A 16,718-nucleotide genomic window follows, 5' to 3' on the forward strand; every position below is an offset into this window, starting at 1 on the left:
AGTGCCCCGAAGGCTGACTTCAGGAGTGTCCTTGCAGTTACTCCCTCTACCAGAGAGCACGAAGGATGGTCAAGAGATGGAATTAGGGACAGAAATTTCAGATGTGTGGAGGAAAGTGGAGAGGACCCAGATGAGGGAGTCATAGAGCCAGGGCTCTAGCCCTGAAGGAGACTTCCTGTTGCCTCCAGTCCTCCCAAGGGCTTGTATCCAGCAGATGGGAACTGAGATCCACAACTATGGGCCCTGGGCCATAACTGTTACTTCCAGTTCTCAGGGTCAGGCTGACTCCTTTGCAAAACAGAGAAAAGGAGAAAGTCGAGAGCAGGGCCCATGAGAGGCGTGGACACGGGGTGACCAGAAGATGTCAGAGGTCAAGTGTGATGGGAGTATAGGGGGAGGTAGAACAGGTTCCAGGCAGGGCCGCAGCCTAGGCTGGGGAATTCCTCCTTTTCCAGCTAAGAACCTAGCTGGTCCCTACCCTCCAGGGTTCTCATAGCCAGCCCCGGTTTTGCAGGTGTGGAATTGGATTCTGGACCCTGACTGGGTCGACCTGAATCTTCTTGGGTTATTTCCAGAGGCGGGGATGGACTGTCCAGCTTCCCACACCGCGGAGGGAGAGGGACTGAGATGGACTATTCCAGATGTCCGCACCTAGGAGGGTACTTGGCCACTACACTATTTCTAAGATGCCCTAAGGCAGGTTCCCACACCCGGTCCCAGCTGCCATAATCCTTCTGAGTGTCCTGGGCTCTGCAGCTGATTTGGAGCTCCTCCTCCTCCTCAGACCCCTGTCCCGGGAGAGCACGTGCTTGGATGCAGGCAGTAGGGATCCTATACCTCTCTGGCTTTGCAGTAGACCTCCATGGCCTTGGATTCTTCCTCTGGCCCCTCCCTCTCCATTGATCCTCTGACCACTCTGTTGAGGAGCCAGCAGAGGAGCTGCCGAGTGATTCCAGCTAACTCAAAGGGAAGGGGCCTTACTGTCCTCTCCTCCCTCCCTGACTGATACTTACAACACAGCTTCTAAGGCCAGAACTCAAAGCTGTCTTTGATCCTGAGATAAAGACCCAGGGTTGGTTTCTGAGGGTCTTGGAAGCTACCAGGTCAGCACTGGGGAGAAACTCTTTGTGGGTTAGGTGCAACTGCCCATAGTTTTCAGGGATAGCACAGCCTGGGCCCAGCTAGGACACAGCGGAATGTTGTCGAAAGCACAGTAGCTTGTGATCAGAGTTGGAGTGTGCCTCTCTCAAAGGAAGCAGGGCGTTTAGAATTGGCAAACCCTTCGGGTTGACACGTCTCTAAAGCGCCTTTCCTTCCCCTTCCTCTTCTGTTTTGGGCGGGTCCCTTCAACACTTCCCTTGCTGAGAAAGGAGACCTCTTGTCCTCTTGGTGTATGAAAGGGCCAACTCCACAGAAAACTCCATTTCCCTTCGCCCCTCAGCATCAGTAAGGCCCAAAAGGTGGAAAAAGCAAGGGCAGAACCGTTCTCGGAGGGACAGATGATGCCAAGAGCAAGACAGAGGTGCTGAGGCCCAACCTTGGGGACTCCCATCTCTGCTGTGGGATCAGATGCCCTGTTAGCTCACAACAAACCCAACAGACAGCCAGGCATCTGGAAACAGATGAACACGGTGGCAAACCTAAGAGACCGACCGTGTGATCATCAGCACAGACGCAGCTTGTCAAATGTGAGGCAACTCTAGTGTCATCAAGAATAGTGACTGCTGGAGCTGGAGCCATGGATCAGCAGCTTCCAGCACTGACTGCTCTTGCAGAGGACCTGGGTTCGATCCACACTGTGGTCCATGGCCTCCCGAACTCCAGCTCCAGCTCCATCTGTCACTTCGGTTCCAGGAAATCCAATGTCCTCTTCTAACCTCTGTGGGTACCAGGAATGCACATGGTACACAGACATACATGAAAGCAAAACACTCAGATTAACAAAAAAGGAGGTGGAGGGGGATTGAGAAGGACTGTTTGACAAGAATAGACTAAGGATGTAAAAAATCCATAAATCCCGCACTCCTGTTAAGAGGCTGTCCTGCCTGGTTTTATGTCAGCTTGACACAGACTTGAGTCATAACACCTCCATAAGATCCAGCTGCAAAGCATTTTCTTAATTAGTGATTGATGGGGGAGGGCCCAGTCCATCATGGGGGGTGCCATTCCTGGGCTGGTGGTCCTGGGTTCTATATGGAAGCAGGCTGAACGAGCCACGAGGAACACGCCAGTAAAGAACCCTCCTCCTTTGGCCTCTGCACCAGCTCCTGCCTCCAGGATCTTGGTCTGCTTGAGTTTCTGTCCTGACTTCCTTCAATGATGAACTACAGTGTGGAAGAGCAAACCAGATACACCAACTTGCTTTCGGGTCATGGTGTTTTATCCCAGCAATAGAAATCGTAACGAAGACAGAGGCCTCAGGGGAGAAGTGGTCATGTGTCTATTCGTGGGTGACTCGTGTTCATCTATAGACGGCAGATAAGCAGCGTGTGTTCATCTTATCGTGGAGTGATACCCAGCCATAAGGAAGAAGGATTCAGACACCTGCTCTAGCTGGGTGAATCCAGAAGACAGCGTGATGAACAACACGGGCAAGGCGCACCGGGCAAATAGTGTCTGGTGCTATGGACACTGAGGTCCCTAGATCGGTGACCTTGTAGACTCAGAAGGTTGAATAATGGTGGCCACCACTGGGTAGGGTGATGTCTTAGTTAGGGGTTATATTGCTGTGGAGAGACACCATGACCACAGCAGCTCTTATAAGGAAAACATTTAATTAGGGTGGCTCCCTTACAGTTTCAGAGGTTCGGTCTGTCCTCATCATGGTGGGGAGCATGGCGGCTGGGAGTGTGAGAGCACACACACAGAGCGGGGCTGGAGCAGTAGCTGAGAGTGTGACATCTTACGGGCGCTAGGTGGTATCCAGAGCATAGGAAACTTTAAAACCCGCCCCCACAGTGACTTACTGCCCCCCCCCCGAAAGACTATACCTACTCCAACAAAGCCACACCTCCTAATAGTGCCACTCCCTATGAGATTATGGGGTCCAATTACATCCACACTATCACAGATGGTGTTACTGAATGCAGACTTTCAGCCCAAAAGGTGAAAAAGTTCTGGAGACGACGGTGGATACTGGGAAGCGCTCATTAAAGAGTGGTCAGATGGACTGGGCAGTGGTGGCACACACCTTTAATCCCAGGACTGGGCAGTGGTGGCACACACCTTTAATCCCAGGACTCCCAGAGGCAGGCGGATCTCTGTGAGTTCAAGGCCTCCTTGGACTACACAAGATTGAATCTGTCTTAAGAGAAACAGAGCTCACACCAAGGTGATTCCAGCACTTGGGACCACACGCCTTTAACCCCAACACAAGGGAGGTAGAGACGGAAGCAATATGGCGGGCAGAGAAAGGAGTATAAGGGTAAGAGGCAAGCGTTCAGTGGAGAGTGTGGAGTCTGAGGTTGGTGGAGGGCATTGCAGGATCACCATTTCCATCTGAAGAGTTGGTAGAGGTGAAAGGTCTCTCTAGTTTTTCTGATCTTCAGGTTGAGCCCCAGTGTCTGTCTCTGGGTTCTTATTATTCGTGCTTCAACATAAAACAAACAACAGCAGAGGTCAAGTGGCCATTTTGTAATGAGCTTCAGCTGTGTTAAAGTTAAATGCTGAGATCTGTGTGCTTTGCCATGCTGAGAACTCTGGGGTAGGCAGGCAAGATCACAGTGACCCCAATTCACAACAATGCATAACATGAGAAGGATGCTGACGGCCACCTACAGAGTCAGAGAAGACAGCTGTCCCTCCTTGCGGGGAGTGGAAGGCGGAGCTTCCAGGAAAGATGATCAGGTCGCAGGAGGTCATGTCCACTTGTGCCTCAGCCCCCAAACCCTTATGCCCTCCAAGGAGGGGTCTGGTGTGTGTGGGGGGCAGTGGTGTCGTGGTCACGGGACCAGGGACGACCTTGCTTGCGTCCTAGATTCCTGGGGGTGCTGTCACAGCCCTTGAACAGCTGCTTTCAGGAAGTTAAGATGAACTCTGTCTTTGCACCTGCGTGTCAGCTGCCTGCCCCACAACCCCGAGGGCCAGCTTTCTAGGGACTGTACTTCCACCCACACAGATATGCAAATGTCTGTTAGAGATGGGGTAAAAGAGAGAGGCCTCCAGTCGCACAGCCTTGAAGCCTGGCATAGGTGGGTGGGTGGGCAGGGAGCAAGAAGGACTCCTATCCTTAGAGTCTCTCAGGGATGTGCTGTCTGGGTCGTGACCTTTCTAACTGCTCCCTAGACCAGAGCCAGCTTTGCCTTTGCTACGGAAAGAACCAAGACTGGGGACACTGGGGACACTGCGGACTGACAAAGGGTGGGGTCGATACCCCCAAGCCCAGAGCCAGCCTTTCAGGTGGAGGCTGGTTAAGTTTGAGGTGGGTCACAACAGCTGCCATCTGGCATTTTCCAGAGAAAACGGGCTGCATTTGGATGTGAGAGGTATGAGCCCACCAGCCCGGGCAGCCCTCAGGGTAGGATGTTGCTCCTGCAATGCCACTTGCTTATTCTCTGGTTTTCATGGGGTCCTCATGAGGAAAAACACTTGCAGAGCTACTGGGTGAGGGCTTTGTCCTGAAATAAAGGCTAGTTTCTCAAACAGAGCTAGGGTGGAAGTGGCCCCTGTAGGGCTCTGCCCCCAGATGGTGGGGTACTTGCAGGGCACCAGATGGGCACTGCAACAAGGAGCAATGTGTCCGATCAGTGCTCTCCTGGCACGGGAGCGCCCAATGTCAGACCCAGGAAAGGAACTGGCTATGTGACCTGCCCTGTTTGACTGAGGAGCAGGCAGGAAACTGCCTGGCGCAGCCATTTTAGCATCCATCTCTGGGCAAAGGTGAGGTCTAGCTGAGGGTATCATGAGAACAAGATCAAACCGGTCTGGAACTGTTTCCTGTCATCCCAACCCATTGTCATCACAGTGATGAAACTTATGCTCAGCCTGTGTTGTGGTTAGGGGAGTTTCAGACTGAGCATGCTCAGACCCCCACTACTTCCTGAAACCTCTCAACTGGGCCTGTAGAGGGGTGCTCAGTGCTGCCTCAGGACGGGCCTACTCAGTGCTGCCTCGGGACGGGCTTGGGTAAGTCAGTGGGTTCTAGGTCCGGGGAGTGAGCCTGGGGTGGGGGTAGCCCCTCCACCGTGGTGTCTGAGAAAGATGTGCTTTGATGTACAATAGTGGGGCTTAGCCCGGAGTCTTTAACCAAGGTCCGTCCCCAAGAGGGAACTCAGGGGACCATACCCTCCCACGTTAGGACACAGGGATAAGAGCATACGTCATACTGCCCATGCCCTGATCTGCCTGGATCCTTCTGGAAGATCTGTACCCCAATTGTAGGTACAGACAAGAGTGGAGGACTGGACTTCCTCTAACAGGGAACCGAGGGCCACAAAGGCCTTGAGAACATCCTGGGCAGTATGGATGGTAGGGTGAAGGGGTCCTCTTGCTAGGAGCTGCCTAGGTTTGGAGGCAGGTTCTGAGGAGCCATGAAGAGGACAGTGGGGGCTCAGCTGGGATAGGCAGTAGTTTGTCTGGACACGGGTGAGATCCTGGGACCAGCCACTAGCAGACTGTTGAGGCCAGGCATTTAGAGTGCCCGGTTGAGGGGATCTTGTAACTTCTACTGGATTTGTGAGGCCACCTGGGCAGATTTATGATGTATTCAGGTAAGCCACCGAGGACTGGAGGGTGAGGCAAAGATTAAGTTGTTCTGGTCTTGCTAACAAGGGCACATGCGCAGTCACACAGAGGGTGAGGATATAGATTCCCAGGGGAATGTGGGTGGGACTTACTGGCACAGTGCTCAGTTTAGACATTAGTCAAACTGAAATGCACACTAAACATTGGCATTTTTTTTTTAACGTATCAAATTGGGAAGCATGGTGTGGGGGATGGGCCACCAGCTTCACATGACGTTTGGTTTACGCTAGTAATTTAACCATTCCTGCCCAAAGGGCATTCTGAATTTGAGGATGAAAATGAGGTTGAAGATACAAAAATGAGGCTAATTTTTTTTGCCTTCTTCTTTGTGTGTGTGTGTGTGTGTGTGTTTCCATGTGTGTGAACATATATGCACATGAGTGTGCAGGCCAGAGACTGATGTCTAAAATCATCCTCAACTGCTCTTCATCTTCCTCACGGAGGCAGGGTCTCTCAGTCAAGCCCAGAGTCTGCAGATACAGCTGCTCTTGCTAGCTGGTTTGCCCTGGGGATCTCATCTCTGTCTTCTAAGGACAGACTTGCAGGTGGAGTGTCGCGCCCACCAGGCATTTATGTGGGTTCTGGGAATCCAAATACAGGTCTTCATATTTGGACCTATATACTACAAGCACTTTTACCACTGAGCTGTCTCCCTGGGAGAGTCTGGCAGGAGGATGGAAAAGGGAAAGATCAAAATAACCAGAAACGCCTGCAGCAAAGAAATGGGGCACAGCATGCTGGTGACTGCATGGGCCAGTCCAGTGGCCCTCAGTTACAGTCCATCTCACACGTCCCAAATGGAACAGACGGGTAGAAGCAGCAAGTGGCAGAGACTAGGGTGTGCTTCCTTCGTTCTTTCCTGTCTACTTGCAAAGCTCCATAACCCAAAGGTGGCCAACGTGCTTCAGAAGCCTGGAGGGGCGGTCATCTGTGCAGGCAGAGTACAGGCTCAAGGGTGTGGACCTCACATGTGACATGTTGCCTGTGCATGCCCTGGGGACTCCCAGCACCCCTCTTCCCAGAAGGTGGATCTACTTAAGGGACTGTGCAGCTGCAGGGGCTGCGTGGGATACGAAAGCCTCTGGAGGAGGCAGGAGACAGGAAAGTGGAAGTGGGAAGGGTGATGAGAGCTGGGAGGCCAGGAGGAAGGTGTGGTTTGAAGACAGGCTGGATAGCATCAGCGTTAGCGTGAGTGCAGACAAGGGGAAGTAGAGGTGTGGCTAAACTCAGGGAAGATAGAAAGGGACATCCAGGTGACATGGGCCCATTCATCGCATAGCCTGCTTGCTACAAGTGACACATCAGGGTCATCGTGCCGGCCGTGTTGCAGACTCTTGATGGGTGTCAGCCTGTTACAGGTCCCTCTGAGTATATACCAAGGAGGGGGAGTGAGTCCACCAGGTTCAGGCAGACATCATGAGCATGGTAAATTATTTGGGCATGTCATTGTGGATGCTGTGGACCTTGTGCATAAGATAGACCATCCTCTGCTAGATTCTCAGGTTTGGGAGCACACTGTTGCTGAGTCCTGATGAAAGTCTGCCGTGATCTTCTCCCATCAGGGGTCAGCCATTCCCAACTAGCTCACAGATGAGATACAGTCCTAAAGATGATCCAGGATGTCAAGAGAAAAAAAATCCCTACCCACAGCCAGGCCAGACCCCCACAGCAAGCAGAGAGGGCAGTGTCTACCTCTTGAAGTAGACAGACACCAGGATCCTTCTTTCCCTAGTCTTTCATGTTAGCATTCAGTTGGGGTTCATAAGAGGGCCTGGCCCAGCCACTCTCTCTGAGAGAACTGCGGAGCACGGAACTATTGAGCCATGCCCTTCCCATGGAAGAAATAGCCCAGGTATTGCAAGATGACCACAACAACTGACCTAGCTAGGTTAGGGATCCTCAGATGATAGGCAGGAAAGGGGCCCTGAGTGTCCTGAGACAGGAAGACTGAGAACAGAAAGGGAAATAGCATGTAGCCTAGCAGGATGGGAAGGGGCAACCCGAAGCCATGATGTGCTCAGAGAGCACAAGACAATGCCTGGAGCGCAGGGCCAAGAACCGTGTCGGGGCTGGGGTCACCCAAAGCCAGCCGTGGTGAGGAGGCCGCACCATAGTATGTCCCGGTGCTGGCTGCTCCTTCCTGAGACTCATGGCTGACCTTCTTTGATGTGGGTGTTGATGCCCTGGGATTTAGGGACGTGACCCAGATGTGGATTTCAGAGCCTGTGTTTCCCTGTTTAGGGTTAGTAGACAGGTCCTACGGCCCACCCTATCTTCCTGGCCAAGCTCTGCTCACAGGGGACAGGGACTTGTCCTGCAGTTGAGGCTGTCTCCACCAGCGCATCCTTGCTGCAGGAGGGGTCACGTTTTCTTTTGAGCCCTCACTTCCTCTGACTTCTGCAAAGTGGCTGAAAATAGAACACCACCCTCTTCCTCATCCTCAGGGCTGCCAGGTGCTTAGAATAAACACGGTGCAGTCCTTGCAGGGGACAGACCTGTCCTTCTAGGCTGGTTTTGCCGGCTTTCCAGAACTCTACTCCTAGTTGGAAAGGAAGGCAGGTGCCACGTGGCCCCCACTGCTCAGACTCTGGGACAACAGGTTCAGGGCCATGTAATCACGTGCCCATTCACTAGGAAGAGGCCACCTTTGGAAGCAGGGGGGGGGGGGCGGGGGGGCAGTGGGCAACTGCTCAGGGGCTCAGGGGCTCAGCAGCTGGGGAGGAAGCAGGGCTCCAGGTAAGCTGGTACCTGGGTGGGGTGATCCTGAGAGGAGTGATACATCAGACAAGGTAACACCCCAGATGGATGGTGCCCAGGCGAGGTGACGTCTCCCCTCTGCACTCCAGGACTCTAACTGCACTGATCCCAGGGAGCATTGGATCCCCTCAGCTCCTCCCTTGAGGGCCCTGGCCCACGCTGCTATCATCAATATCTGGGGATTCCTTAAGTGCATCTCAATTCTCCCTTACCCTGGAACTCCAGTTTCGGGAGTAGCCAGAGAGCCTCAAATCTCTAACGAAAGTTAGGATGGACCTCTATACATAGTGCTCACCTAGGGCGGCCTCTGCCATGCACCTGAAGTTCAGGGTGAGGGTCTTACCGACCCTTAGCCGGGTCCTTGAACTGCGCCTCACAGGGAGCTGGCCTGAGACCCAGAGGTACAGACATCTGTCCTGTGCTCAGCAGGTCAAGGTGTGTTGGGGGAGGGGATGCAAGGAGCCTGCTGAGGACAGTGCCTGGCAATGGCTCTTCCTGGCCCGGCTTCTCTGCAATGGTGCTGAGGGGTGACTTCAGACTTCTGCAGAGTCTGGGGAACTTCTGTAATCTCAACTGAGTGGTTTGACTTCTTGTTATTTCCAGTTTTCAGAAACAGTCGAGAAGGAAGCAGGGAAGGCTTCAGGGCTTGGTGTGGATGCCGCTGGGCTCACTTGGGCTGGCTTCCAGAGAATTTCAATTGAGAATTCCAATGGCCATTCCTGAAGGCCCAAAGTAATTTGGGCAGATAGTGTGATTATCTGTCTGGCTGAGGGGCAGCCATGGTCTGTGTTGTGGGAGCAGGTAGGTAGGTGGGCAGGCTGGATCCAATGAGGAACTCTTCGAGGCACAGCTCCCACCCTTCGTCTGCAGGCCTGGGGCACACAAGGGTCTTGACAGACCCGAGTTGTCTCTTGGCTTTGTGGGCTCTGGATGAGGCTTCCCTAACACTTCCCTCTCAGGAAGATGCCCTGAGAGTCTCCTATCGAAACCTCTTCACCTAGGGCACATAGGGCCGTTCAGAAACACCACCATCAGCCAGAGAAGGAAAGGACCTGCTGGATTGCCCAGTCTACAGCTCTGTGTGCTGATGGTAGCTTTCCAGAGGGTCCTAGAGGGGTCCTTGTCCCCTTCATGTAGGTGGTGAGCTTAATATAGATTTTGGGTCATCAGAGAAAATCAGAGAAAAAAATTCCTTAGGAAGAATTTTAACAAGTTGAAAGTTAAGCTTTCTTTCTTTTTTGTTTTGTTTAGTTTTTGTTTGTTTTTTTTTTTTTTTTTTTTTTTTTTTTGGAGACAGGGGTTTCTCTGTAGCTTTGGAGCCTGTCCTGGAACTCACTCTGTAGACCAGGTTGGCTTCGAACTCACAGAGATCCACCTGCCTCTACCTCCCGAGTGCTGGGATTGAAAGTTAAGCTTTCTTAAGGTTGTTGGATATGGGATTTCTTTTAAGCATCCTTCCACATTTGTAAGACTTCCTACAGCAGTTGGAAACTGACTACAAAATTGGGCTCTAAAATATTTATGCCCACTGACCATTCCACCATGTAGCTTCAGGGCACCATGCCTTCAGTCTCCAGAACACTGACTAGTTATTTTTGCCAACCTGATAGGGAGAAAAAACAAAGCAGAAAGCAAAAACCCTCTTTCTCATGTTTATTTTTGTATTTCTTGTCCTTTTAGGAGCTTTTGCTAATTTTTCTGTGGAAGCTCATGTGCCGTCTAGCTTTGCCAATGATGACAACAGTTTTAGCTATGGTACCTAGGGTGATGCACTCATGTGCACTGACTTCCCTGGCGCTGGCTCTCTCTGTTGGGCTACCTCTTTGTTGACTGTGGGATGCGCTAGAGTCTTTGTGGAATGAGTCAACCCGTGTGATTTAATCTGAAGTCCTGGGATCACAGGCATGCAGCACTGTGCCTGGATGGATGATTTGTTTGTTTGTTTATGTGTTTGTTTGTTGCATTTTTACCTAAATTCATTTCAACTTGCCTTTCTCCAGGTTCTTTTAAGCCACCTTCATAAGGGGCACAAAGTCCACATTGGAGCCACCATGAGATCAGAGCCCATCAGGGCAGCAGGTGAGACAGTCTTGTTTGACTTTAACACATAAAAAGGTCACAGGAATTCCTCTGTGGTACAGCTGGTCTCATCATTCAAAAATCAACATGCAGATTTCTATACTAAAAACTCACTCAGAAATGCTTCATCAAGAGCTAAAGACGGGCAGTGGTGCCACGTGCCTTTAGTCCCAGCACTCAGGAGGCAGAGGCAGGCGGGTCTCAGAATTTGAGGCCAGCCTGGTCTATAGAGTGAGTTCCAGGACAGCCAGAGCTACACAAAGAAAACTTGTCCTGCTAAAACAACAACAACAAAACCCTCAAGATGCAGGTGGGCGGTAGTGGCGCACACCTTTAATCTCAGTACATGGGAGGCAGAGACAGGTGGATCTTTGAATTCCAGGCCAGCCTGGTCTCTGAGCGAGTTTCAGGACAGCCAGGGATACACAGAAAAACCTTTTACTCAAGATGCAATTGACTGGGGATTGTGGCTCAGCTGAGTAAAGTGCTTGTTGAACATGCATGAGGCCTTGTGTTCAATCTCCACTATCACATAAAACCATGTAAGTGGCACATGCTAAAATAGTACATGTAAAGCCAGCCTGGTCCAGAGACTATCTCAATCAATCAATCAATCAATCAATCAATCAATCAGTCCTTCAATACATAGAACTCAAGACTCACTCACTTCATAAATTGTTTTGATAAGTGCTAGAAAAGGCCACAGGAGTGGGGGGACATTTGGTGCTCTGAATGTCTACTTCCTGTACCACGACTAATAAAAACTCAGAGGAGAAATTGGGCTCAACCTACAGACCCACAAAGCAAAGCAGCCAGCCACTGGCTCTTATCTAGATCTCAGTCCAAAATGGCGATCCTGCCTCCAGGAATCTCAGAATGAGTCTGTGTCTGAGAGCTGTCTCCTCCCATTTTATAATCCTTTCTAGGGCTGGGATTAAAGGCATGCACCACCTGGTTTCTATGGTAACTAGTGTGGCTACAGAGAAGAGGGGAATTAAAGGTGTGTGTCACCACTGCCTGGTCTGTGAGGCTGACCAGAGGGGCTATTTCACTCTCTGATCTTCAGGCAAGCTTTAGTTATTAAAATACAAATGAAATGCTACTACAGCTTCCTATGAGAGTGACCAGTGGTGAATCGTGAGCCGTCTGGTAGCCCAAGAGAGCCATCAAGAAGTCCCAGTAAGCAGTTGACAAGGAGCTTTCCGTGCCCTTCCCTGATGCCACTGTCCTGTTTACCAAGGTCACCCGCAGGGGTGTGGGTGTATGTGACAGGGCCTAGTGTCCAGTAGAGAAGACCTATAGGTTTATGTGGACCTGAGCTGGTGGCAGGGGACGGAGCCACACCAGGGAATCTGTGACTGGACAGTGCAGTGTTGCGAAAGGCCAGGGCCCGGGTTGGCCCCAGATTGCATTTACTATAGGTTTCAGTAAGACTGCACGGTATGCGGGTAGGGGTGGGGACAGAGATGGAGTGTCTGAACAGAAGGACACAAGGACCGAGGGGCGCCTGAACCAGGGAGTGGGAATGGACTGGCACACATGGCTGAGGGTACTTTCACAGCGGTCAGAGAGCTGTCCAGGTAAGGAGTACTCTAAAGACCTATGGCTGCCTGTGGCCCATCCCTCACTGCCTGTTGGCCACACACAGGTTCTGATGCCAAGATTTGGCACTGGGGTTCAAGGTGGCTCACCGTCTTTGGAACCTCAATCTCAGTTTCTCTATCTCTGTGTGCTGAGTAAGGGCACCCAGACTGGGAGAGGGCAGCATCTCACGCCCACTGTCAAGAAGGAATTTAAAAAAGACAGATGTTGGCTAGCCCTGAGCTCTGCGGGTGGGAATGCAAAACAGAGCAGACACTGTGGGAAGTAGCACAGGGTTCCTCAGGAGGAAACACAGAATGGCCGCGTGACCCAGGCCAGCTTGCTTTGCTTTGGAGCATACTCAAAAGGGATAACGGGCAGAAATCCGAGTACAGCCATGCTCACAGAAGCACTGCTCATAGTAGTCCTGTGGTGGTGAACAGCCTAGTGTCCAGACACACGAGAGGTAGCAAAGTGTGTGTGTGTGTGTGTGTGTGTGTGTGTGTGTGTGTGTGAAGGCATGCATTTGCCACCGCGCACATGTGAAGATCAGAGAACGGCTTTCAGGAATTGCTTCTGTCCTGCTGTGGGATCCTGGGGTCAAACTCAGGCCATCAGGTTGGCAGCACGTGCGTTTCAGCTGCTGAGTCCCCTCTCCACGCCCACCGCCTTCTAGTAGCTTACTTGTTCTTGGTATTATAAATCTCCCTGGGGAGTTTCCATAGACTCCCATCCACCTTGTCATTTCTGCCCCACAGGGAACACCACGCTGGGGGTCGTCCCGTCCCCTGAGACCTGCCACACATCCTATGAGGAGAGCAGAGTGGTCCTGGTGGTGGTGTACAGTGCCGTGTGCATGCTGGGCCTACCGGCCAACTGCCTGACGGCGTGGCTGACGCTGCTGCAGGTGCTGCAGAGGAACGTGGTGGCCGTCTACCTGTTCTGCCTGTCCCTCTGCGAGCTGCTCTACATTAGCACGCTGCCACTTTGGATCATCTATATCCAGAACAAGCACAGCTGGAACCTGGGCCCGCAGGCCTGCAAAGTGACCGCTTACATCTTCTTCTGCAACATCTACATCAGCATCCTTTTGCTGTGCTGCATTTCCTGCGACCGCTACATGGCGGTGGTCTACGCACTGGAGAGCCGAGGCCACCGCCAGCAGAAGACGGCCATCTTCATCTCTGCGTGTGTGTTTGTTCTTGTTGGGCTCGTTAACTATCCAGTGTTTGACATCACGTTGGAGAAGAACTCCTGCTTCGAGCCCCAGAGGATGAGCAGCAGGATAGCCAGCTACCACTACGTGCGTTTCACCTTTGGCTTTGTCGTCCCTCTTGGGATGATCACATTCACCAACCACCAGATTTTCAAGAGCATCAAGCTGAGCACGAGCCTGAGCGCGGCCCAGAAGGCGAGGGTGAAGCACTCCACCATCGCGGTCGTCACCATCTTCCTGGTCTGCTTCGCCCCCTACCACCTGGTGCTCCTCATCAAAGCTGCCGGCTTTTCCTACTACCAAGCAGACGGGGCTGCCGTGTGTGACTTTGAAGGCAGACTGTACACAGTCTCTGTGATGTTTCTGTGTCTGTCCACAGTTAACAGTGTGGCCGACCCCATCATCTATGTGCTAGTTACGGACCATTCTCGGCAAGAGGTGTCCAGGATCCACACAGGGTGGAAGAAGTGGTCCACAAAGACAGATGTTATAGACTTAAAGGACTCCGAGGAGGCACACTCGCCCACAGCAACCCCCTACACCTTCCCCAAGCCTGTGTACCCTCCAGGGTCACAGCTGGATGAGCTGGGCTTACAGGGCTCCCCAGAAAGACTGTCTGAGGAATTCTGCTAAACGCATTATACCTCAGTGGAGGATGCTAAGCCTTGAAACCAGCACCAGCCACGTATCTGTGGTCCTTTGAGCCACTGTCTAGGGTGTCCGCAGCACTGTAGATTCCTTTCTGGAAGGCATACTGCTGATCTTTCTTCCTAAGGCCACTCAACTCTGTAAATATCTATTCCTCGGATGTCCAGAACCTCCGGGCTCTCCTGCATGGGAAGTGGCAGTGTTCTGAGAGCAGCAATCATACCTGCAGGCTGCCAGGGACTCAGGGAGCACGTGGCTGGCAGGAGAGCTCGTCAACAGCAGCTTGCTCTGCAGGCCTCCCGACAGCCATCAGCAGGCTACTTGGCAGAGCCCTGGACAATGACTTTATTTTCTATGTGTCTCCTGCATTGTCCAGTGGCTACTGTGGTGTATATTGGGGCTTTTCCACAGAGGGAGACATGGCCTGCATCCAGGGTTACCATCATGGTACCTAGAGCTGTGACACAGCCAAAGAGCCATGGGGCAATAGGAGTCCAACCCCAGGGTCTCCCATTGGAGTTGGTTCTACGTTGACATAATTGTCTATTGGAGGAGCCATGGGGCATGGTGGCCATTTACTCTAGGTCCTGGTAGCCCCATATATCCTCCCTAGGGACCCCTCTGCCATCTACATTAGAAGTGCTAGTGGGTACCCCAGAAGAGATTGGCATAGCTGCTACCGGATAAGGGGGTGTCTGGCATCTGGCATGCCTTTCTTTACCTTGCAGCTTCTGGCCTTGGTGTCACAGGGAAAGTGGGCTGGGGCTCCTGAAAAAGCAAGTTAGGGGCAAGGCTCTCTGCCCCATTGGATCGGAGACGGAGACCTCGGGGCTCTGAGTCAAATCCCAGCTCCTCCATAAAGAGCCTTATCTCGGTTCAGTCAGACCCATGCTTTTGTTGGTTACCTCACCATGTTACTCGCTGCTGGACTGAGCCCCTCCCCGAGGAGACTCCTGACATACACGGAGGGCAAGGGCTAGAGACGGTGAGCACAGCAGGCTTTGGGGCCAGCTCCTCTGAAGCCCGCACGTTATAGAAGCTCCACAGAGACAAATAAATGACATCCACGGTTACCTTTCGCTCTTCGCTGGAAGAAGTATTGTCAAAACTTGAGAATAAGAACACACAAAAAAAGAAGTTGAACCTAACTTCCCTTTTCTATTTTTGATTACCTTTTATTGTTTTGAGACACGGTTCCTTGAAGCTCACCAAGGAACAGAAGATGACCTATTCTCTTGATTCTCTTGTCACGCCCTCCCAAGGGGCTGGGATCACAAGCAGCAGCAGCTTCTAACTTCCTCTTTAGTGGCTTTCTGTTTGTTTGCTTGTGTGTGTGTGTGTGTGTGTGTACATCTGCAATCTGTATGGAGGTCAAAGGTTAACACTGATATCTTCCTGGATTGCTTTCCACTATTTATTGAGGCAGAGTCTCAGGCTGACCCCAGAGCTCACTAGTTAGCTAGATAATTAGTTGGCTATACTAGTTAGCCTGCTTGCTCCAGGAACCCCATCTCTGCCTTGCAAGCAGAAATGCAGTCCAGACAGGCCACCATGCTTGCCCTCGTGCCTCAGCTTTTTGTTTTTGTTTATGTTCTTGAGACAGGGTTTCTCTGTGTAGCCCCAGCTGTACTGGAACTCTCTCTGTAGACCAGGCTGCCCTCAGACTCACAGAGATCCACTTTCTTCTGCCTCCCCAGTGCCTCAGCTTTTCGGTGGGTGCTGGGGTCCCAACTCTTGTCCTCATCTGTGAAGCAAACAGTTTATGAACTGTTCCCAGCCCCTCTGTTTCCTTTTTAAAATGTGGTAATGGCGAAGGGCAGGCAGGTGGAGCAGGCCCGGAGACCTCACAGTTTGTAGTACCCTAGGCAAAGTGAATCTGAACCGTCTCTCATTCCCATGGCCACCCAAAGCACAGTACGACTGAGGATGGACGCCCGCTTTCTCTGACACACTGATCCGCCCTCTCTCTGGGCGCTCCATCCTTCCTCCAGATGCCCCTTCTAGCAGCTTCTTCCTGCCTTAGCCCCTCTCTTCTCTTCAGGCTTAAGGCTCTGACATCACCCCTGGGCCATCCTCTCCAGCACCCCAGAGAAACGGTATCATTAGAATCCTCCATGGATCATGTGGGCTGGCCTGAGCAGTCTCTGAAGGAAAGGCAGGTGACCAGAGGCCCCGGCAATTCCTGAGTGGCTTCTACCTGTTTGGTTCCTTCTTCTCATCACGACCCCGAGGTCAGGAAACATACACGTGGATTGGGAGGGGCTAAACTAAGAAAATAAAAATGGAGTTTATTTTACTTTTAACAAAAGCACGTGTTCTTGAATAACTAGGAGGATAAAAGAAAATGTTCCCACTGGAGACACCCTGGCTACCAGCTATGTGGGTGATTGCCCATATCATCCACCTTAGGGATTTCCCAGTAGACCCATGGCAACCTCTTCGACCAGGCTGGGAATCCCCACTTTTGTATAAGCGAGCACATGTGTGTGAGTAACTGAATACAGACATTTTATCTTTTACCACTGAGATAAATCCCCAACTGGGAATCCCCACTTTTCAAGGAAGCAACTGAAGTTGACAGCGAGGGAGGCTGGAGACAGACAGTGGATGGGGCCAAAAGGGCAACCTTAAGGGACCTGGAGTGGGCGTGTCTCTGAAGGTTCCTGTGGGTGATGCCCCTGCACAGACCAACGGG

At 51.9% G+C, this 16,718-nt stretch overlaps 1 protein-coding gene across 1 annotated transcript; it reads left to right on the forward strand.

The window, feature by feature from the left end:
- The first annotated feature begins 5,067 nt into the window (after positions 1-5,067).
- Positions 5,068-15,096, forward strand: Gpr132 (G protein-coupled receptor 132). The gene is made up of 3 exons (XM_057783056.1): positions 5,068-5,124; positions 10,500-10,578; positions 12,918-15,096. The coding sequence occupies exons 2-3, from the start codon at positions 10,551-10,553 to the stop codon at positions 14,006-14,008; spliced, it is 1,119 nt and encodes a 372-aa protein (XP_057639039.1). The 5' UTR covers positions 5,068-5,124; positions 10,500-10,550; the 3' UTR covers positions 14,009-15,096.
- Positions 15,097-16,718: the final 1,622 nt, after the last annotated feature.

This window comes from Chionomys nivalis, chromosome 10 (assembly GCF_950005125.1).
Source record: "Chionomys nivalis chromosome 10, mChiNiv1.1, whole genome shotgun sequence".
In the NCBI taxonomy this organism is placed as follows: Eukaryota; Metazoa; Chordata; class Mammalia; order Rodentia; family Cricetidae; genus Chionomys; species Chionomys nivalis.